The 23,371-nt window shown below is 40.7% G+C and overlaps 2 protein-coding genes across 6 annotated transcripts in view; one reads left to right on the top strand and one right to left on the bottom strand.

Moving 5' to 3' along the window:
- Nucleotides 1-4,861: 4,861 nt before the first annotated feature.
- Nucleotides 4,862-18,054, bottom strand: UTP18 (UTP18 small subunit processome component). The gene is made up of 14 exons (XM_068413062.1): nucleotides 17,722-18,054; nucleotides 17,376-17,503; nucleotides 17,179-17,274; nucleotides 16,442-16,521; nucleotides 16,111-16,196; nucleotides 15,636-15,761; nucleotides 14,589-14,763; nucleotides 14,142-14,242; nucleotides 13,225-13,315; nucleotides 12,790-12,913; nucleotides 11,736-11,910; nucleotides 10,955-11,097; nucleotides 10,065-10,124; nucleotides 4,862-9,424 (listed from the first exon to the last, which is right to left on the bottom strand). The coding sequence occupies exons 1-13, from the start codon at nucleotides 18,028-18,030 to the stop codon at nucleotides 10,100-10,102; spliced, it is 1,659 nt and encodes a 552-aa protein (XP_068269163.1). The 5' UTR covers nucleotides 18,031-18,054; the 3' UTR covers nucleotides 4,862-9,424; nucleotides 10,065-10,099.
- A 520-nt stretch (nucleotides 18,055-18,574) lies between these two features.
- The window catches only part of MBTD1 (mbt domain containing 1), a 31,009-nt gene continuing 26,212 nt past the window's right edge, over nucleotides 18,575-23,371 (top strand). For 4 of the 5 annotated variants that reach the window (XM_068413061.1, XM_068413060.1, XM_068413059.1 and 1 more), the window contains exons 1-2: nucleotides 18,575-18,762; nucleotides 20,773-20,961. The gene's annotated coding sequence lies outside the window, so the exon portion shown is untranslated. Of the gene's footprint in view, nucleotides 18,763-20,421; nucleotides 20,467-20,772; nucleotides 20,962-23,371 lie in introns of those variants that run through there. The other variant, XM_068413058.1, reaches the window with a different exon arrangement.

The raw sequence follows: 23,371 nt of genomic DNA, 5'->3' as shown, positions 1-23,371 counted from the left end.
TCCACATAAATTACCACATTTAGATTAACTGATCTATCCTTAGGGCTTTCAAGAAAGCCCTTTAAATTCCCTTGGGGAACGCCCCGCTCCAGAAATCAGTTATTGTCAAAATAACAAAACTAAAATTACAAGAGAAACAACTGGTCAGAGCTACTGCCTGGAACTTCAGCTCCAAGCTGCACCAAAGCAACTCTCCAGCATCTCACAAGCAGACCAACAAGCAAACTTTGGACCTCTAGAACAAGGATTCAGAAAAAGATTATATTATAGAGAAACTCTTACCTGCCTTCCCAAATTGACCCGAGGGGAATATGTCCACAGAAGGAGCTTCTGGGTGTGGTCTGAGCCTGCTCAAGTAGAGCTTCCTGCTGCACAGCTGCCCCATCACCCCCCCATCAACACAGGCTGGTCTGTTTAACCTGATAACGTGCCAGTGGTAACAAGTTCCACCTGTCCTTGCTCCTGGCACAAATCCCTTTGTGCAGCCATTTCTGAAATATCTTGGATGGTCACAGTTCTTAGTGTGAGTAACAGACAGGCTTTACCCAGTATGGTGAAAAATCTGTTGCTGTCATTAAAAAAGTCTAAAATGGAGAAATACACACCTGCTCGTTCTGAATTCTGTGGGAACAAGGCCTGGCCTCATGATTTTCATAGAATCATGTAGGTTGGAAAAGTTTCCTTTTTTTGAAAGGGTTTGCTGAATCTATGCTTTATTTGTAAGGCTTGGAAGTGAATAACTGATATTAAGTAGGTCTTAAGTGTTTCACCCCATGATGACTCCAGTCAGTGAGGAAAAGAAGGAATGAACCCCAGGCCCTCTGTACCAACACATGATGCAGTTTCTCCTACTGACTTCAGCCAGAGCACAGGTATTCAGCATCTCAAAAATCAAGGGTTTCTGCAAACTAAGACCGTGATCCCATAAACCTCCATCCAGCCAGAAACACCTGAGATACCCAGCTGGTATTTTACCGGGTAAAAACTTCAGAATAGGGCATAAGTACAAATGATTAATGAAATGCAGAACTGCTTGAAATACTTTTAAAATTCCCATGCATTCATGAAATTGTTTGACAGAAAATACATACATACACCTGAGTTCTTTAGAGTGATCTCGCCTCTGCTACAACACACGTGTGCAAACGTATGCTCCAGCAATTAATGATGCTTATAAATGCTGTTATACCACTTTGTGCAGGGACTAGCATTTGATATTTATGAAGTCTTAAGTAATTTTGCCTAATAAAGTTAATGAAGTACAGGTTAGTAGCAGGAGTATATCAATCTCTCCACTTTTATCACCACAATATATATGTGTATATAAAATCACTACCATAAAAATTCATTAAACTCACTTATTTTTTGCAAGTTTTCTTCCCTAACCCCTTCTTCCTACACTGCTCTCTGGAAGTGGCACAGCCACTTGCATAGTAAAACGTGTCTGTGTGATTTCGTCACGTGCTTCACAGAAACATGCGCTCTGGCTGCGTCCTTGAGAGCAAAGGATCATTTGCTATCAAAATGCAGGAAAACTATGAGGGAAGAAAACTAATGAAGCAATGACATACTCATCAGGAATATAATCTAACTGTGAAGTAGCCCCATTAAAAAATACTGGCTAACTTGGCACAGACTTAAAACTGTTATGAGTGTTAACAGCAATTATGTGCCTCATATTTTCAGATTAAGAGTGCTGGCTCAGCTACAGACTTACTGCAGTCTTTTTTCTAGGGTCTTCTCTGAATATGCCTGAAAGCAAGGAAGAGGTTCCCAGAGGATAGACTAGGGAAAAGGCAGGAAAGCTCAGAAGAAAAAGAGCAACTTGGCAATTTTAGGACACCCCAAAGCATCAGACTAGAGCAGCCATAGACCCCAGTGTTTTGACTGAAGTAGTAAGCTGGACCTATACCCAGAACCACATTAGACCTGTAACACCAGCTTTCTGTCACCCATTAGCCAGACTGCTAAAATACTGGTTACCAGAGACACTTACTGGGACCTGTAAGCAGCAGCAGAAAAATGAGGTTTCCCCTCCCCTTCAGTATCTTCCCCGCATTGAACTTCTGCTTTGAGGTACAACGCATCAGTGATCGAGCATTAACCTTCTTGTCTCACCAGTCCTTTACCAGCCCTTCTGGAACCTCCTTGCATAGAAAAGCATCCAGACAACATCCCCTTGCAGCCGACCAGGATAACAGAAGCTATTTCGTGGCAAGAGCGAAGGCTGCTTGTACTGGCTGATCGGTGTGAGGAGCGCTTAGCTGGGCTGCCAGCGACCGCCTGCCAGGCAGCCGTGCCCCACACCATGCACAGAGGGCAGGAGGGGCTGGGGCAGGTCTTCTGCTTCTCACAGAGCCCATCAGCAGAAATGTGTTAATTAGTATAGTTAAAAGTTAGTAAAATCTTCCAGAGCTGGGAAAGTGGGATACCAGAGACCTGACCTGTTCATTAATTCATTGTATGTGCTTCACCTTCATTTGTTCTTGGCAGTGTTTTGCATAAGCACACACAGGTTTCTGAGCTGAAAACATGCCTGAAAATGTTGGATTTACTCTATGCAACTAAAATACCAAATCAGGTAAGCCAGCTTCAGAGATTCATATCCTTTCAGAGCTCGAACACCCACTCATTTATTATTCTATTTGGAAAATCTTACATGGTACTCAGATTTTCTCCCTCTGGGAGAAATCAGCATATGGCAAAAGCAGGAGTAAAGCATTAAACGCATTCAAGTGAAGTTCTGTTCCCCTTTTTTAATTGCTCCGAGGTAAAGACATGATTTGCTGGAGAATATATTCAAACTAATCCTTGAGTTACTATGGCTGTTAATTTTAAAGGTATGCCCCAAAAAGGCAGTTTCCAGTGGTATCTCTCTGCTTCTTTAGATAGAGGTAGGAGTATACTGAATGTACTGCATGATTCTGCTTGTGTTGTAATGAGATGTTTGTTTACTAAGACACCCTGAGTTCAGATAAGCAAAATAGCATTAAATAATTATTTCAGCAATGGATACAACACTGACTGCATGTTACTAAACACCTTTGTCATTTGAGTCTTGTGCAGTGCACCAATGGAGCCTGTTGAATTCATCACAGAATAAAACTCCCACAGCTGGTTTCTTCTAATCATTTTTGCTAACTGCTCAGTAACCTTTCTACTGTTAAGTACATCACAGCCCCTAAACATCAGACCTGCCCCTAATGTCACTGAAATTCACTTTATTGACAAGAAAACCAGACAGCTAAGGTAGTCTCCTTCAGGCTTTGTGTAAGAATTTACTTCTCAGGGAGCTGGCAGGGGGGTTTATTCCATCTCTCTTAACGGCTTTATTTAACACCTCATACAGAGTGAAGACAGATGGTGACACAAAATGTTGAGGACCTTAGACAAAATTCACAGGGGAAAAGCAGCTCTGGCATTATTAGTCATGCAGACAGCAGGATATTTATGTAAGTTTATAATAAAGGCAGTTATTTTTACATGGCCCTGACCATAGCCAACTTTATTGTATCTATTTTTCCCACACTCCCCCCTCCCTTCCACATTGCTGGATGGCATCTTCAACTGTACCCAAAAGAGCCACAGGAACCTACAAATTTTTGTGCAAGACTAAATTTTCTGCAACAATCTGAACTTTTGTGGTGAATATCTTTGCAGAAACCTGCCAAAGCGGACAGGTTAGTTAGAAATACTGATACAAATGTCAGTTCCCACAGAACTAGTATTCTTCAAAAAAAAAAATCTAAATACCATATTTATCAGCAGAGTCACTTTTAAGTATGTGGGGAAGGAGAATAGATTGGAGAATGAATGAAACACCTGAAGTACCATTCAAGAACTACAAGCCAGTAAAAAAGGAAATCTCAGGAGTGCATGCAAGAACAGAACAAGGCATAGCTTTCAATCAGATAAGCTAATTCCCACAGTTTTAACTCAGCATGTAATTCATTTCACCTCTGCACCTCTTTCCCCCACCCATGAGATGAGCCTAATGTTACTTACTATGCATGATTCCTTGCCTTAATAAAGCCCTTCTGGATCTTCAAATTGAAGGGGCTGCAGGTACAGATGATTACAATCAACGAATACATTAACATTTTCCCATAACATAGTCCTGCTGGGCTTCAGGACACTGTTTTGAGTTACATAGTGCCTTCACTTTAAGACTACCAAGTGGACATTGTACCTGCAGTAAGTACAAACTGCTATTATGTTAAGCACAATAGGATGAGTTTTAAGCAAAGTACTGGTTTCTTTTCTGACCATAATAATCTGCACCTAAAGGTCCATGCCTATCATGCCTTTAATTCAAACACCTCAAGGAATGTTAGAAACACAGATTCAGCTTCACAACACTCCCAGGGGGTAAGTGTGAAGCTGCAGCATTTCTTCAAAAGCTAGAAGAAAGATACAGAATCCTCATCCTACAATGGGAAAGGGTATTGTTTACAGCTCTGAATTTCAAAAAGGTTTTCAAATATCCAACAGCTTAGACTTACCCCGAAGTTATATAGGTCTGTTTGGGAATGTACACAAAATGTAAAACCTTTGATTGACCCCATTAGAATCTGTGTATTACTGAATTCCCCAATATCTTTAGGGTAAGCCATTTGCTATCAGGGCTGATGTCACACATTGCTTAAACCAGGAACAAGAGTCACAAATCAAGAATTTTCCACTCAACTGGAAACCGCCTTCAATCTTGGCTTTTTCTGTAACTGAAACCTGCACACTTGAGGGATCCCAAGCACAGCCTCTATTCTTTTCCACAATTACGCTAGAATAAGTCATTACATCCAGTTATAATAGGTCAAGACAAATCTAGGATAGAAAATCAGCTTTGTTCAGTCAAACAACATTCTTTTTCAAGAAAGAAAACTTTAATTGAAGATTTGCTCAATTTTGGCCAAGTATCTGTCCATAATACTTTATATCTTTTACAGTAATTAATCTTAATTGATACACATCACTACTCTGTAGCCTCATCTTAGTATGTGGTATAATACACAGCTGAAATATTCCAGCACAAAGTGGTTTGAGAACTGACAGCCCATTAATTCCTCTGCAGTTATTACAAGCAGCTTGGGGCCTGACTCTGCTAGATAAATTTATGCAGATGAAAGACTAGTTTGTGTTCATACGGACATACATATTCTTATAAGCAATAATGGCTTTGTTACATACAAAATTAACTTCTACAAATTTATCTTATTCATGAATCCCACATAATTTTCATATTATATTTACTCAACCACTCCTTGGGTCTCCTCAATTAAATGTAACCTTGAATTTCCTACTATCAAAGACCTTTCCATTCATTTCCAAACTACAATCACTTCATCTCACAGTATAGTGATCTTCCCTCTAGCTTACCCTTACTGAACAGAAGCATAATGCAGCTAGGACAGAGTGGTAACAATTGTCCCACAGTACAAATTCAATACTCTGCAGAATTCCCACGATGAATCCATGCAAAGGGGGCATATTTTTTTCTTCTGTCATCTGGTTCATGTCTTCCAACCTATGAAGAAACTGCTTCAAGAAATTGAGCCGGTTATCTCCAGAATCCAATCCCTGTGTGCATAAAAAGGTAGTTTGCACAGTCTCCCAGAGCCACTGAAGTCTGTCAGAGCACACATAAGCATGGCTGTGATTGCAGTCATGTGTAGCATTTGTACAAATGAAGGACAAGATTCTCCAAGGCAGGACAATGAAGCTATGGAGTACAGTGGGACTCAGAACAAGCCCTTGCTGCTGCAATGCATTCATCAGAGAAGCTACAGAAAAAAAACCCCATGGCTTAATTATTTCATTCTTAATGCAATTCCTCCCAATAGATCAGGGCTAATAGTTTTTCACCAAGTAACTGAAACAATCTCAGGAACAGCAGGATGCTGAGGTTCTGAGTGACTATGCAAGTTTTTGAACAATTATTTTTGAATTGTAAGTACTCAAAACACCTTTTCTCTCCAGTAACTTAGAAAATCTGCATCCAAAGCTTAAAGAGGAATAAAGAACCCTTGTGTTTAAGCATGTGGTACAGACCCTTAGCCAAACACTACACTGCATCAGGATTTGCATACAGAAGTTACTCAGCCTTCATAAAATGGATGTGTCTTCAAAGATTCTAAATTGCAGTTCAACTCCTCCGCAGTTCCTAGCCATGTAAATCTGTTAAAAGCATCTTCCTAGGCTTAATTTCTTAAGTCAGTCTCAATTCAGTAGAAACTGACTGAAAATACAACAGAATACATACCAAACCCATGCTAAATACAGATGCCTGATCTTCTGACAAGGCAGAACAGCAATGGGTAGCAATTACAAGTAAGGGCTCCTGCCTGACATTTCCAAACTCCCCTCTGCTTCAACTCTTCCTCCCACCTGTTTTAAGCATAATAAAGCATTCAATATTGCACACACGAAATGGAAGCCTCATATGGCAAGCAATCTTATGTGCAAAATATAATACCACGAAGACTGAGATCCGAGGCACATTTTATGGTATCTGTTATGAAAACCAAATCACATTGCAGCCATTTCAAAGTGCCCAATCAGCTTATACGATTTCATCCAGGTTAGGGGGTCTCAAAGTAATTTAATAAATGTAAAACTTGCATAGTTTTAATTATTGGACAAATACACATGTGCAGACTGCCTCAACAGAAGTGTCCCAAAATGGATTAAACTGTATTGCCACCTGACTGTGACACAAGCATGGGACAAAAACATTTGAGTACCCAAGAGATGTTTTGCTCCAGAAAAAAACCTCATTGTTCCAGTTTCAACAGAAGAAATCCAAACAATGACAGTAATGTGTCATTAAGTGCCCAGCACATTGCTGCTGCTAGTTATCCAAAAGCAAACGCAGCGTAAATACAGCAGAATTAAGTGCAAGAGTAAGTGACAGTGTGGTGTGTCAGATACCAGCTAGGTTCCTGGAGGTACTGGAGAGCAGTCACTGAGGATCTTATCCTGTACAGATTTATTTCAGACACCCTCAGAAGAGCTCTGTATCCTCCCCCTATAACTTACAAATCCTAACAAAAAAAGGGATTTAGAGGATCACCAGAGGCCTTCAAATACTTCAAGAAACATCCTTAGGTGAGAAACCAGCTTCTTCTCAAGGTGTGCTATGACTGCCACATCCACTAGATGGGTTCAGCACTACATCCAAAGAGAAGAATCTAATTTGCTGTCTGATCAGCAAGCACTTGGAAAAATCATGTAGCAGTTGAAACAGCTCCACATGGAAGAGATTTACAGAACCGTAACTTTCCAAATCATTTTGAAAGCAGCAACCCTGGATATTGAATGAGACACAGGAGAAAAAAATCATTCCGTCCTTTAAGAATTTGCTAAACCACCTGCACCACAAATACAGCTCTCAAACAGGAGCAGGGTCAAACAGCAGATTCAAGACAGACTTAGTAGCAAACCCAATAATCTTCTAAATAACCAGTGTTACTCTAACATCTAGTCAAGTTTCCTTTTTTTCTTGGAGGTTTCCTTTCTAAGCACTAACCAGACTAATTCTCTTTAGCTTGCAAAATCGGACAAGATCACAGCCTGAAGGGGAAAGGCTGCGGTGATAAATATTTAATAGGCTACATCAATAAAATTTATTTTGCCAAGGAGAATGGAAGGAGAGGAAAAGCAGAGAAATAATTCATTAAAAGAACTTCAGCCTAGTAATGCCAGAAAAAAACACCATGCTAGGAAAAAAGGAATTAAACACAAAGACGTTTTAAATAGGTCAGAACCTTAAACACTCTTAACATATGGCAAAGTGACAAAGAGCTGAGTTTTTTCAGAATGAGAGTACAGCGATATGTATACTTAATTCATCCCATTGCATATGAATATCCCTGGACACACTAGCAACTTTCAACTTCTTGCAATACTTCGTATTATCCAACCTTTAAGACCTGTTCAGTACATTAAAGTGTCATGGCTCAAAACCCATGAGGTTTCCTTCATTTCTCAAGGCAGAAGTCTTCCCTATTTTATATTGGATGGGGGCAGTAAGTTATGTTTTCCAGAAAACAGAAGTGCAACAGCAAGAATTAAGGTATTTAGTACAAAACTTTAACATTCTTGTACAGCAGTGCTCCCCATAACTCAGTACAGAGCTTAGTATTTGCAACTTACATCACAGAATTTGCAAAAAGAAATGTTTAATCTTTCATTCCTGCGACTATTTGAAATCACTTACAGTGATACAAGAGTATACAGCACCTCAGTATGTCTTATAACACCTTCTCCATTTATTCTCCTGCTCCATCCAACCTGGACCTCTTACAACCAAAAGTCAGCAGGACAGGCAAGGAAGAATATCAGAAACTGTTGTGTTTATGCTAAACAAGTCCAGGAACCCATTCTCAAGTTCTAATTCTAGATCTGCCAATGACTTGCTATATGGCTTTGGATCACTGGATTTGGGATTTTTTTTTTTTAATGGGTAAAGTGGAGAAGCACATACTGTGCAAAGAGAGGCACAGTCTCAGGACAAGAAGATTAAATGGTATTAAATACTTCACAGCTACTTCAGTTAGATTTGGTACAAGACTTAATATATTAAAAACCTACCTTTTCAGAAGTCTTTGATTTAAAATTATTTAATAGTCTTGTGAATGAAATCACCCTACTTCAACCTCCTTAACAGTGAAATATAGAGATGATTATAAAAAGGCAAATTGTGTCAATACCCACAACCAAAACCTCACTCATCAGCAGTGCTGTCACAGGACAAACTGTTCAGTAACATGAAGCAGTGAAGTCTCCAAATCAGTGATTAAGTGCTGCCCTCTAGTGAAGTCAGAAACCAGTTTCAGCATTAAGATTTCTGAAATTCAACAAAATCTCAGTCCCAGACAGATTTTAGCTAATTTTTTTTTTCAAAAGAATCCTACAAGCATCTTAATAAAGTGTGCTTATGATTTAATTTTACTCTCCCATACTAAGGTCTTTACTTGAGGTTTAGCACTGCAATAAGTTGAAACACTAGTCAATTTAACAACTCCAGAGCATATTCTGCTTCTTTCTCCGATTTGTGAAATCAAGTTCTCATCTTACAATGAATCACTGGCGATTTTAAAAACCCATTACATCAGAAAACACAACACTCCGTTTTTTAAAACAGTTTGACAAGAATTTAACTACGCTCATATTTAAAATTTTTGATAGAGTTCTAGAATTCGCTTTTTCTTATGCTCAGAGTACCTTTTTTAAAATCTACTTAGTCATTTGCTTACATAAAACATTGGAAAAAGTTGAGACAACTTGCCTGGAAACTTATCAGGTACATTTATTAAGCAACAACATTCAAAAACACAGATGTTACATTAGTATTTTTGAACTTGCACATAAAATTAAAAAACTTGTTTGATTTTGTCAGCGTACTTGTATCTGCAGGTTACAACACCTGGGGAAAGATCAGTACAGAGAATTTTGTTAGTATCTCCAAAACATTTAGCCACCACAAAATTTTATGCAAGCTTAACATGCAGAAGATGTACCTGCTTCCAGTCTGAACAAGTTTAGCTAACACATTTTGGGTCAAACAGAACTACTGTATTACTGTCAAGGCTACAGGCCTTTCCAGCTTCCCAAGAAGATGTTAAGCATACAATAAAATCATATCTGCACACAAGCTACATTTCAAACTTCAGTAATTTATGTAACTAAATTTGAAATTATGCAGACTCAGGGACTCACTTACATGACTTCATAACAGGATCAAGCCAAGTATCTGCCAGCCTACAGCTGTTTTTAACAACACTGCCTACAAGTTTGATTCAAATATATTCAGATTTTTAAAACTGCTGTCCATAGGACTGAGCAGAAGTTTAGTTGAACTACCAACTCCCTGCAAGAGTATTATTACAAAAGCTGAGATTGACAAGACAAGCCTTACTCTTGCCCATCATGTGGAGCCTACCACATGAGTGATCCAGACATTAAATAGTATTGAGAACTTCTTGTTGCCATTTATAAAGAGGTGGAGGTAGCAAAAATAAGGTTCCTCAAGACAATGCGGTCAACAGTTCTAGTGATACTTTTACCTCAGCTACTGGTCCATTTTCTCCTGTAACTTCTTTTAAAAATCTGAATAATGCCTCAGCCTAAAGAAAAAAAAAAAGTTGAGAGACTTAAAAATTTTCAGTAACCTGTTGAGTAAACAAAGAAGCAACAACTATTCAGTAGTGTCACTTCGAGTATTCTTAGCTAATCTGAAACACAGATGCAGCAAAAGATAACAATCATCCACATGCTAGATTTACTTGAAGTGTCATTATAAAATGCAGTTCAAGTTCAAATAAAGGACAAATTAAGATTTATTCACATTTTTACTGACTTGCTTGGAAGCTTTTGTAAATTCTCCCTGTCAGACTTAATAAAGGAGAAAAATCTCACATTAAAAATACGAAGTTTTTCAAGTATCACATAAAGTTACTTAGTTTAAAAACAGAAATATTTCTGCTCTGAGTTATTACTGCTCCTTATCCCTGGCCACACCAGCAGAAAAGAAAAACCACAACACTTCTCCCTCCCTTCTCAGAAAAAGGCTAAAGTTAAGCTTATGCTAGACAGACATCAACCACTGAGTTTGAGTTCCACATGAAAACCAGGATTTTAGAATCTAATTATAAGCTGGCAAGAGAATACATTTATTCCCATGTCCTCACAATAAACCATGAAGTCTTGCCACGTGCACCATCCAACGTGGGCAGCAAGCCTTCAAACCTGCCTGAGCGCTAATCCCAGGATCACAGAATGGTTGAGGGTGGAAGGGACCTCTGGACATCATCTGGCCCAACCCTGCCTGCTCAAAGAAAGGCCACCCAGAGACAGCTGCCCTGGACCACGTCCAGACAGCTTTTGAGTATCTCCAAGGATGGAGTCTCCACAACCTGTCTGAGCAACCTGAGCCAGAACCTAACTTAGTACATACCTAAATAACAAAGCTTTGCCTTTGTTATTTCCTACAGAGAAAAAGCCACTTCTGGGAGAGAAGTCCATGGATTGAGTTAGATAAATCTGTTTTCTTCTGAACACCGGGAAGTTTGAGAATACAGTATATGAAGGAATGTGTACCTGTTGAGAAACAGGTCATTAGTTATAACAATTAGGAAAAAGCCACTAAAATTCAAATTAAAGTACAAATTTAAAATTGAAGGTCAACGTTAAGTTCAAATGATTGGTTATATTCCTATCCTATACCACTCTATATATAGAGTTCTAGAAAAGGTGCATGGAACACACTATGAAGCCAGTTACTGCAATTCATTTTTAAGTAATTACATCTAAGCAGTAAAAATAGGCTTCCAAGCTCTCAGATTAATGCAATAATTCCACTTTTGGCCAGAATTCTGACAAGGCTGGCAAAATTTTGAATGAGCTAGGAAAACAAACAGTAATAAGACCATTACAGTTAACGGCTGCTGAAAATTCACAGTTGTTGCTGAGTTATATTTACAGCACTGAAATAAGGGTTATTTTAAAAAGGGAAAAATAAAAGGTAAACTACACCATAAGATGCTATTTTCAGAACAATCCCTGAAGAAAAAAACATTATTTCCTTGTAAGTGTACAGTATCTTGTACATGTCCTGATCTGCTTGGCCTAGCAAATTTTGCAGTATACGTATTTGCTCAGTATCAGTTTTATTATGTCACCAGGAACATTTTTGATCAAGATACAAATGAGGCTTGTACTAAAGAAGCTGAACATACCAATTTGACAGCCTCATCAGTTTCACGCGAAGCCACTGCCAAAATTTCTGTCGTGGGATTGAAGGTCACACATGTAGCAGACGTAACTAGGTTCATTATGGCTTTAACTGGTTTAGGATGGTTTTCTTTGAGACAGACATCAGTAGTATATAAATTTACAACTCCAGAAGATGAACTAAAAAAAGAAATTAACAAAGAGTATACCAAGAAGTAACATTTACAGTACATATTACCTTGTTATCTATAGCCCCCATTCAACTCAAAATCTAATTTCCAATTATTTACTGGAGTTTGTAATGATATTTTGTTTGGAGCTTGATTTTGCTTTGGAGTTTATAACAGTATTTAGTGGAGGGATTTGGGTTTTTTTATTATTTATATATAAGGAAACACACTTAACTGTGGACAGCCTTGATAAGCCCATCTCTTACATAGAATGAATTCAAAGCCATGGGAGACTGGTATCAAAAGATTCTGAAATAGTTTCAAACTTTGATTTTTTTTTTTAATACCCTGTAGAATAAGTCCACTTAAAAATCCTCTTCCACAGTGGGCTAAGAAAATGCATACTATGCTTAAGTATGCTAGGCTCATTTAAAAAGAATTGATACACTAGCTGAAGTTGCATCTTGGCAAGTATACTTGGAGAAACTTTCAAGCTTGTGTCTAAGTTGAGGCACCTTTTCAAATGCTAACATGCTATTCTGCAGAAGCTGAGCTAGAAGTATAGGAAAGAGAGCTAGAAAAGGGGGAAGACCCTGAATCAACATTTGTACTACAGAATTTGTGGTTTCAATCAGTGTGATTTCAACATTAACTGCTAAACCCATATATGGCAACAGAAATACATTAGGAGTGCTACTGGTATTAAGCATGTTATGATATTTTAGATATACACAGAACAAATTAAATTATTATCATAAAACAGGCAATACTCATCTATTCACCTACACCAAACTTATTCCATGTTCCTACACTCTTACCAGACACCAGGAAGTTTACTGAGGGGCTTCAAAATGAGATAGGAAGAAGTTGTCAAATCCAAGTCACTTACCCACATGCCACATACTGGTTATTTTTCGAAACAGCGATGCACTTTCCTTCCAAAGAACCTTCATCTTCAAATTTGTGTAGGCACTTTCTGCTTCTCACATCCCAAATAAAAACTTCGCCTTCCTCTGGTTGCAGAATAAAGTAGAAGATTATAGAAACCATACATACAGAACACATTGTTTGTCTGTTTTGTTGAAATAAATTTCATTAGATGACAACTATGAGCCTATTTACAACTATCATATATACAGTATTTAAAAAAACTAATGGCATACTAAAATAGTTAACTCCATTCTTTAGTGATTGATCATTTGGTTGTATTTTTAGGCCAGATACTGGCATAAAGTCTTTTAATTATCTTTGTAAAACAATAAATGACAAAAATTTATGCAATTTAAATAGAATTAGGATTAGTGCTGTTAGAGAGAATACTTACTTGAATAGCTATATATTTTACTGCTGTCTGGAGTGAAAGCACATGCAGTGCATCTTCCATTTACCTTCATAGTGCTAATCAGTTCCTTTGTCTATAGGATGAAGAACAACAATGGTGACAATGATTCTGCCAAAAATCTGTAGGAAAGTTGTTTCCATACTCCTGTCCCACAAAAATCTAAAGTTAGCTACACTGACATTAAAAGAACAGCATCAACATTTTCAGTGCCTACAAACCAGAGCACAAGCTGATGGCTCATGAGTTCATGATCAATTTATTATTTCACAACTACACCTAGTTCAATAAACACTTATTTGCTCCCACACCGAAGGGCCTTCATTATATACTGGAACTGAATTTTCTTTTTAAGAAGTATTTTTCCTAGTAAAAGTTTAAAACAGATCCAGCTGCCATCATATGGCATTTTAAAATTTAACTGAAAAATTCTATATGCATTATGAATCACAGCAGATGTCATGATTCATGAACATGGTACACCAGCATGCACTAGCACTACTCCCAAAAAAGCAGTCCTACGTTTCTCCCACCCTCAGATGCCCGTTTCCATGCCGAGGCCATTCCTTTTGCCAGCACAGCGTTCGTGCAATCAGCCAAAATAGAACATTGACATACGACTTTTTCCAGTGACAGCTTAAAAAAAACATGAAACTCTGGCCTTAGCTCCACCAGTCCCAAAGAGAACTGCATAGTCAGAAAAAAATTCTCAGACACCTCAAAATAATTTTCTAAAACCAGTTAGTTGATTCAGCAGCTCATTTTTGAAGGCTGTCACAGTATGCACCATACATTTGTTTCAACTGAAAGCTAGATTGCTTTTCATATTAGATATAAGCAAGCAGATTTAAAAGGAAAAGGTACCAAGCAAGCAAGCTACTTGAACCACGAAGAGAAACTACCTTCATTGACAATAAGTGAAGGTAACCTGAAGTTCCAGTTAGAAGCATAAATGATCCATCTGGAGAGATTTCAAAGCTTCTGAGAAATCTTTCCTCCACACCTTTAAAAAGAGATTCAGAACTTCAAATTGGCATAATTTACTCTTTTTCCTCAACATTCAGAGGTATGATGAATATGAGTAAGACCTGACTTCACTTCAGCTTTTCATTTCTGTAATACACCATCACAGTAAAGCTACAACTCAACCTTACTGATGTGTGAAAATTAACTTTCAATATCCCAGACAAACTAAAGCTAAAGGTACTTGAGTAAAGATCCCTGAAGACAAGTTAAAAATAGGACCTTCAACAATTCATTGCACTTCCTTTTAAAGCAAATTCATATGCCATCTCTTATTTGAAACACCTTCAACTATGCCCAGACACGTACAGCACTATAGAACGTACCTCTTACTTTCTGCATAGGAATAATACTTCCATTCATCATGTCATACACATAGAACATTTTATGGTGAGTACCAGTGGCTATAACTTGTTCTCCATCAACACTGAAACAAGCCTTATAAATTGGAAAACTCTCTAAATAGATGCTCTGTATTCTTGGATTCCTTATACCATCAACCTTCAAAAAAACAGATTATCATATTAAGGAACATACCAAATACTTTTACATAGAAAATTCATATCAACTAGCCAGTACAAGAAACTTAAACAGTAAGAGGTACGTCAGTTTGAAGCATTAACCTCTTCCTCTCTTCTCAATCTACAAATGACCTGGCTCTTGGCTCCCCACCCTATCAGGCACTCCCAGCCTTCCTGGATATACTTCAACACCTCTCACCCTTCCCTGTCTTGCCCATGCTTTGTTCAAATAATCATTTCTGTTGTGCTTTTCTGAACAGAAACATTTGCTTTGCATTGCTCTTTCCTGCAGCCCTGTGCGAGTGTCAAATGCAACTTGTGTCTTTGACCATTTCACTGTTACCGTACCACGATGAAAGTTCCTAAACAGAGTTGTGATCTTTAGTTTTCAGGGGAGTGGGGCAGGAATGCCCCAGGATGAGCAGCTTCCTGCTGTACAGTCTCTCCACCCCCAAAATTATTTCACAGCAGTATTACAGCTTAAATGAAAGTGGACTGCTCACCACACTACAGGCTTTACAAACAACTTAAGAAAAAAAAAAAAAATCTCATTAGTCCTCATCACTGTAAACCTTACAACCAAACATTTTTAAAAACAAATCTTCAACTGAAAACTCTGGCACAACTAAGTTTGCCTATACTCTAAGTGGTTGTTATGAAGTCACAGATGGAAATTTCTTCCAACAAGATGCCCTCAACAAAGCAAATTCCATTGTAACCACAGACATTACAAGCACACCACCACAGGAAGACAGAAAAGAAAGTCTATCATTCCAGGCTATCTCAGGTATACTTATTAAAAAAAGGTTCCATATTAGTGCCATTTACATAGTATAGATTGAAATTCTTCACCTGAAAGAGTGACAGAGATCGATCATGTCCAGCAGTCATGACTACTTGAGCAGACGGATGAAACTGCACCGTTGCCAGTCTTCCATCAGCAAAACGTTCCTGATTAGCAGGCAAGCAGGTCTTCACCTAGAACGCAGATCACGCAATTAAAGAAATACACCTTCCAATTTTTGTTTATGTTGATGAACAGCCAATTTAATTGCTCTTTATTCTACAAGAGCAAGATCTCAAACCCTAGGATGAACTTTTAGACAGCATGACACAAGCAGAACATAGACACAGTAAGTTCGGTAAGTTGCTTCAATGCAGCAGTGTAGACATATGATAAAATAATTCTCATGTCAAACAATACATCTCAATTCATTGTTTCATGCTTTCATGATGTGAACTATCCAATATGCCCAACTGTTTACTCTGTAGAGTTTCCAGTTACAGAAACAAAGAAGAAATTCATACAGTCACTAATTGCCTTTACCTTCAGAATACCTCTTGGCAGGGACTTTGAGTTTGATACGAAATTGCCAGTCCTGCAGAGCAGATCATCATCTTCATCACTGTCACCTAATGAACACAAAGCACATTGAAAAGGCAAATTCCACAAACACTCCTACATCACAATCTACAAATTCCTTAGAGAAACAAATTAAATCAAAGCACACTGAAGGAAGGAATGAAGGAATAAAGCTGACTTATCCAGCATATTATCACATTACTGAAACTGAGAAAACATCAAAAATAATTATTTTCTAAGAAGCTGAACAGGGAAACACAGAAACAATTATGAGAACAGTAATGGACTTATTTACTATCACTTGCAGACTTTTTTGATTTCTTCTTATTTTCTAAATCAGCCCAGGCAGGAACTCCTCCCATAGCTCGCTGAAACCTAGCAAGAGAAGGGTGAGGAGAGAAAAAAAAAACAACTTTTTTGAGAAAGTAATTTCCTTCTATGTGTTAAGTACTTACAAGGCATACAGTTACAGTTTTGCAAGATTACTTGCACTTAGAACACTATGCAAATCTTTAAAAATCTCACTTTGCTTTCTGGGTTTTGCTGACTTCCAGAATGTGAAACTAAAGCAAAATTGATACCAAACATTAAAGCACTGTTCTTTGGAGCGATACATGCTAATACCAAGACAACCCGAACACATCTAAAGTTCTGCTTTGCTATCTGACTATATTCACACTTCAGGTCATTCTGATATACCATACTGAGCTAGCATCTTCCATCACCATGTTTACAAAGCAATGTATCACTAAACAAAGTTTCTGATATAACTCCCTAGAAGACAAATTAGTTTGTGCACCTCTACTAAAACAAGTATTGACAAAATTAGTCTAGACAGTGCTCATACCTGTTTTATTTGCTGTTCTCAATATCATCTTGGATTTTAAAATCCTAAAAGTACTGTAAGAAGCACTAGCTTTAAACAGGCCACGAGAATGCAGTGGGTAAAGAGAAAAGTGACTCTGAATGTCATATAAATGCATCTTATCTCATCTTAATAAAGTTAGTCACAAAAACATTAATGAAACTCACTGTTCTTCAAGTCTTCTTTTTAGCTTTTTCTTAGTAAGTGTCTTCTCAGCATCACTTTTCATGAAATCTTTCCTATACCTATGGGTCATATCAACACTAAAAGGGAAAAAACAAACACAAAATTAGTATAATTCAAATTGAAGCCACTTACAGTAACTCTTAAGTGTGACACGTAATTCCTACCTGCTTGAACTTACTTTTCCTCAGCTTCATCATCTTCATCCACCCAAGCTGGCTTTTTAGGCAAGAATTTACTTTTTGCTTCATTTTCAACTTCCGAATCACTGGAGTCTTTCTGGAGACTTTCCCTCTCTGTAGCATTAAGCTGAAAACAACCAAACAGGCCATTTTAGCCCAGCCAGGATGGGTGCAGGGAGACAACAGACACGGCAGCGGGGAGCAGGCAAGGGCAAGAGGTCGAAACAAGCCCCAGCCCCTGCTCGGGACCGCAGAACGCGCCGCCTGCCGCACTCCCCGCCGGCGGGGCCCGGGCCTCAGGAGATGCCGTGGGGCAAGAGTCGCCCGCCGGGCCCCGAACCCTACCCGCTGAGGGCCGGCCAGGCGCTGCAGCAGCTCGTCCTCCTCCACGTTAAGGCTGTCGCCGAACACCAGCTCCTCCAGCTCCCGCTCGGCGCCCGACGTGCAGGAGAGCGCCTTCAAGTGCCGCGCGCGGCGAGCCGCCTCCTCCGCCGCCTGCTTTGCGGCCGCCCGCTGAGCTGCTGCTGCTGCCGCCGCCTCCGCACGCGGCCGGAGCTGCTTCCCTGTTTTCTTGGTTTTCTTCATTTTCTTCTTTTTCTGCACCGCCCCGGCCGCTGCCGGGCCCGGCCGAGCCGCCTCCGCCGCGCGCCCCATCGCTCCTCACGGGGCCGCCGCCCGCCGGAACCGGAACGCGTGCTCGTGAGCCACGTGACCCCCTTATACTGCCTTCCTTGCCCCGCCCCCGGAGCGTGATAGGCTCGCAGCGCTGCCACTCCTCAGGCCACGTGACCCGGCCACTTCCCTCGCCCCGGGACGCTGTCACGTGACCTCCTTTCTTTGCCTTCCTTTCCTCCCCCCCACCCCGCGTTCCACGTGACACGGCCCACAGTGGGGCCGCTCCATTGAGCGTCCAGAGGGGTTCGGTGCCCCGTGTGACAACAAGCGCCGCTCACCGGCAGCCCAGCCGCTGCCCCGCGCATGCCGCCATCCACTGGAAGGCAAAACGAGTCGCGACGGGGCTGCTTTTATCCTCTAGCCTCTTCCCTGCCGCTGACCCCCCCCTTTTCCAAATGGTTTCCCCCAGAGGGGGTACGGCGAGCGAGGAAGCCCCAAACAGCTGGGAGCCCAATGAGGGCGCGCGGTGGGCCGGGCGCCGCGCATGCGCAGCGGCGCTATGCTAATGTTGTTGATGTTCCGGCGCAGGGAGTTGGGTTTCTTTCTCCGGCGGAGTGAGAGGCTGAACTTTCCAGGCCGCCTCCTGCCCCGCCGGGCCCGGCCCCTCGCAGGGGGAGGTGGCAGGCGGAGGGGGCCGAGCCGAGGGGAGGGGGCAGAGTCAAGCGGGCGTCTCCTGCCCATGAGGGCCTGATGGAAAACACAAAGGACCTGGTGAGTACCGCAGCCCGGGGGAGGCGGCAGCTGCAGTGGGGGCTGCCCCGCTGAGGGGTGAGCGGGACCCTGGGCGCCGGAGGGGAGCGGCGGGGCGCCCGCGGGGGGAGCAGCCCGGGTAGGAGGGGGCGGGCGTTGGGGGGCTGGGGGCAGAGCGACCCCCCGGGTGCCTGTGCCGGGGGCGGCTGGCTGGACACCCGTGTGGGCGGGGAGCAGCCCCAGCACCCTCGGGCTTGTTGGGGGCGGCACGGCGCGGCTCTGCGGGGCGGAGGGGGGGGTGTGCTGTGCCGGCCCCCCGCGGGGTGCGGAGCGGGGCTGGCTTCGGGCCGGCTTTCTGTGGGCTGCTCTCGGGGAAAGTTTCTTGCGAACAGCCCCGCGGAGCCGAGCCGTCCCGCGGAGCGGGGGCAGCCCGAGGCGGAGGGGCCCCCCGGGGCCGTGGGGGGCGCGGGGGGAGCCGCGAAACCTGTCACCGCGGCGGGGCTGCAGCACGTGGAGGCGGCAGCGGCGGCTCCCCCTTTGTTGTGATCCCGCAGCGCTGCGCTCTCCCCCGGCCTTCTCCGCCTGGGTCGGGGTTTTTTTTTTTTCCTTCCTTCCCTCCTCCTTCCTGCCTGCAGTCAGGCTCGGGGGTGAAAAGTTGCAGATTATCCCGTTCTGAGCGCTACGGGGGTACTCGGGTACGCTTCTCTTAGGAGTCCGCTGAAGTGCTGGTTTTTCAGCAACTTCCTCTTGTAGTTAAAGCCTTTAAGGTTTAGTTTTCCAGTCGTGCTCACTTTAAGTGCTGGAGAGTATTCTTTAATATTAGCGCTTCAAAAGTTCAGGATTCTTTGTATCCAGTTCCCCCCTCTATGTAATTTTTATGACTGTTTATATTGTGACTTTGTTCTTAATGTGAGGAGCAGTAAACCCGTGAAACCAGTTTCACTTTGAGGTTGTTGCTGGAAATGTTTTAAAGTGTAACAATTTCTGTCCAGTGTGGCTTTTAAAAAAAAAAAAAGCCTACTGCAAAGCATATGCTGGTTATGGTAGAAACTGCTGCGTGTAAAAAAGTAATTAATTTTAAAATAACGATTTAAAATGTGGGTGGCAGCCCTTGTGATTTTTCACATCTAAAACCACTTAAAACTGAAAGCTGCAGGGCAGTGTTCTGTATTTTAAATTAAGATTATTTTGCAGGTTTGAGAACCTGCATTTACTTATTTGTTTGTTGTATTCATTTATAACAGTCCAATTTTGATTTGTAAGGAATGGAATAAAAAGGCTCTGAGAGAGTCTAATCTGGAACGTTAAATGGGAACTAAAACAATATATTCCTTTAAAAAAGCAATCAAACTTGGTAGGTTAGTAGTCTTTACTCGTTGCTTCTGCCTAGGGATCGCTTTGAGGAAGTGTGTAATGTAAGCTATAGGGAAGCATAGCAGAAGTATATACTCTCCTGTGTGGAAGTTATTGTTTATGCCACAAGAATAGTTTAGATGTTCTTGAGAGTGCGTAGGCTTGCGCTTGTGCAAAAGGACTGTAGACTGAAAGTAAGAATTCTCTTCATTGTGGTTCCCTAAAGAGCTAGATGACTGTGGCAGTAATGAAAATATGTACAAAAGTTCCCTCTCATTGGCTTTCATTTCTCTTACCTTCTAAAATTTGATTTAATTTTGCAAGGCTTTTGATACCTCCAGCAAACTACTACTGCATACCTTCATTTCTCAGGTAAGTCGGTATACTCTGGGCACGTGTGATATTTTGCTGAATCTGGCTCTGAGTACATGGAATGAATTCAGGTGTTGAAGACTTTGTTTTTGGGTTGGTGGTGTTTTTTACATTTAAATTTACTTTTTTTAATGGTAACACAGTGTTTAAAGTGAAGTATTTGCCTCTTCCACTTACTCCTGTAAGGGCTTTGTAGAAAGTTTGTAACAGATTTTCAGTTTTCTCAAAACTCAGATATTTCACATATTAATCATCACACACCCCCTCCAAAATTGCCTGCTAATTTGATATATTTTTTTATGAAAGAGTCTCCCCTCTTGTGTGAAACCCCCTGGGGAAGAGGCTATGGACAAAACCATTGGCAAACAGCAGAAACTGGCTTCAGACAAAATGCTGTCATACATAGCAAATGAAGAGACAGGAAAAAACATTTCTGTAATTTTCCAGCAGAGATTTTACTTATAATAAGAGTGGAAGGCACATTTCCAGATAGAGGTGAGTTGCTTATATAAAAAAAGTAAGTTTGGTTGGTTCTGATTTCCAGGAATCCCAAGATGTTTAGATTTGGGGTTTTTTGTTTGTTTGTTTTTAATGAAAGCTGAAAGTGTGTTTTCTTTAAATTGGTACCATGTTTGAATTTTCTTTTTTGTCATGCTGTGAGGCACAATTAGACTTCAGTCCCACAGGGGGCAAGCTAGTATTACTACAGTAAATTATTTTGGCCAGCTTACATTCAGAAGAGTCGTAATAAATTAGTTCCATCGTCTTGTTTCTTCAATGCTAACATCTAGAGCTAAAACTAATCTTGTAGCGTAAAACACTGATGAACTTCTGAAAACAAAAGCTGTGCGTCAAATTTAATACCAGCTTGGAAATATGCTATGGGAAATGCATGATCTGTTAAGGATAAGTGATTAAAGTAAAAGTGTCTTATCACAGGCCCTTGGCTTGAAGGTTGTGGTGACCTCATTGTTGACCTTGGTCCCAAATACCATCTGTCCATACTTCTGTCATGTTTCTGGGGGTTAGATCTGAATGTAGAAAGTGATGCCTCTCTGTGTAAGTGGTGGTAGGCCTTTGTTACGCTGCAGCTCTTGTACTCAAAGCTCTAAATCGCTGCCTTTCTGAATTCAAGCACCAAATTGAATCAGTGGTAACAAGTATTTTGAGTGGTTTGAAACCTTTCTGTGACTGTTTTAGATCATCCTCCTCTGGCCAGGATGCACTTACTTGAGGGCAAGGAGTTTTGTTACTTAATAATGGGGTATTTTTTGTAGCGAGTTTTCACTTTCAAAACACTTTCGTGTAAATTTTGCAAATACTTGAGCATAGTCTTCATCAAGACACTAAAGCAATTTCCTGAGTAAGTATTTGGTGTCTAATTAACAATAAATGCTTTTATTTTGTGTTTTGGCTGTGCATTGTTCACCCTTCGTGACCAACAAAGAGTAGTTATTATGTTCAGAGAACGTATGCTATAATGTGCTGACCAAATTCAACTGTATGTATATAATACTATATGTTAAGGGAGTGAGAAACTAGTTATTTTTCACATTTGTTTAGAGTTGCCTTTCTGCTTTTGGGGAAACTGGTTTCCATAACTATATTCTTTTATCATACTATTTGCCTTTTGTAATGGTTAATTAAGAGTATTTCTTAAAAATGCATTGTTGCCAAGTATTCACAGGGAGGAGAGGAAGAACAGGAAAATGGGAAGTTGGGCAGAATAAGAAAGCAGTTCTTAAGAGTTCCTTTCTCCACCCATCCCTTCATTAGAGAAAAGTATGCAAGAAAACCCCAAGCAAATAGTTGTACAGGCTTATTTGCCAGTCCCGCTTACCCTAGACTTCGTATTGCTCTGTCTAAAAATCTTCCCTGTTGAGGAGCCGGTAATCTCGTGAGGAAAATAAGCCTTAGCCAGTATGCCTGAAAGTTTGTCTTGTTCTTTTGTTTGTGCACTGCTTCTGCTTAACGGACTAGTAGACTCTTAGTGCTGGAGTTACTTAAGCTACTGCTCTTTTGGTATTAACCAGCTACAAGGCTCTGTGTTTTATAGTAAGCCAGACTCCTGCTCAAAGAGCGTTTTGCAGATAGGCAGGATGCTATTCCCTCACTTGTTAGAAGGTGAAGAACACTTATCTGGTTCAGTTTTGAGGAAGAAGATAGCCTCATGTGCATGATTTTTGGTGCTAAACCCAGCTTCTAAGAGTAGGAAACATTTTTTTTCTTGTATGTATGTTGTGAAACATGGATTGATCTTACTATGGTTATAATTGTTAGATCAGGTTACTACTACTGTTAGTCTCTGGTAGGTTTTTTGAGTGAAGGGCTGCATTCTCATAGAGTCTCTCAAAATTCAGTGGGGACACCTTGCAGGGTAATAAGCTGCTCTTTCTGAGGCTACTGTTCATAGCGGTCCTGTACGTACCATGGTTAGGTGCTTCTCTGTCAGACAAGATATTGCTAGTCAGCTCAAGAGGCACACTGCTGCTCATCACTTGCAAGAGCTCAGCAGGAATTGGAGGCTGCTGCTGTTACCGAAGCAGCTGCTTCATCTCAGTTGTGGTTCTGTTTGAGGCATTTTTTTACTGTCCTTTTTGTAAGGATGCCATTTTTGACGTTTGAGTTCAGAGTTGTACCCCAGCTTTTTTCTGTTTCAGATGTTAGATGGAGTTTGCAGAAGAGTAGGACCTCTACGTTCTGCAGGAAAGGTTATCAGAGATTCCACGTGTTGTTCACTTGTTTCTACAAATGTTGTGTTTCAACATTGGTTAAAAAGAACCTTAGTGGTATTTATTATCAAAATAGAAATGTTTTGATCTGCTCTAGCAAAATTCCCGCATAGACATTTGCATATCATCTTCCCTAACTTCCACCTACTTCTGTGCACAGAGTACTTTGTATT

The sequence above is a fragment of the Nyctibius grandis genome, chromosome 15 (genome assembly GCF_013368605.1).
Source record: "Nyctibius grandis isolate bNycGra1 chromosome 15, bNycGra1.pri, whole genome shotgun sequence".
Classification (NCBI taxonomy): Eukaryota; Metazoa; Chordata; class Aves; order Nyctibiiformes; family Nyctibiidae; genus Nyctibius; species Nyctibius grandis.
The sequence above is the reverse complement of the archived record's forward strand: the minus strand, read 5'-3'. Positions and strand labels throughout refer to the sequence as shown.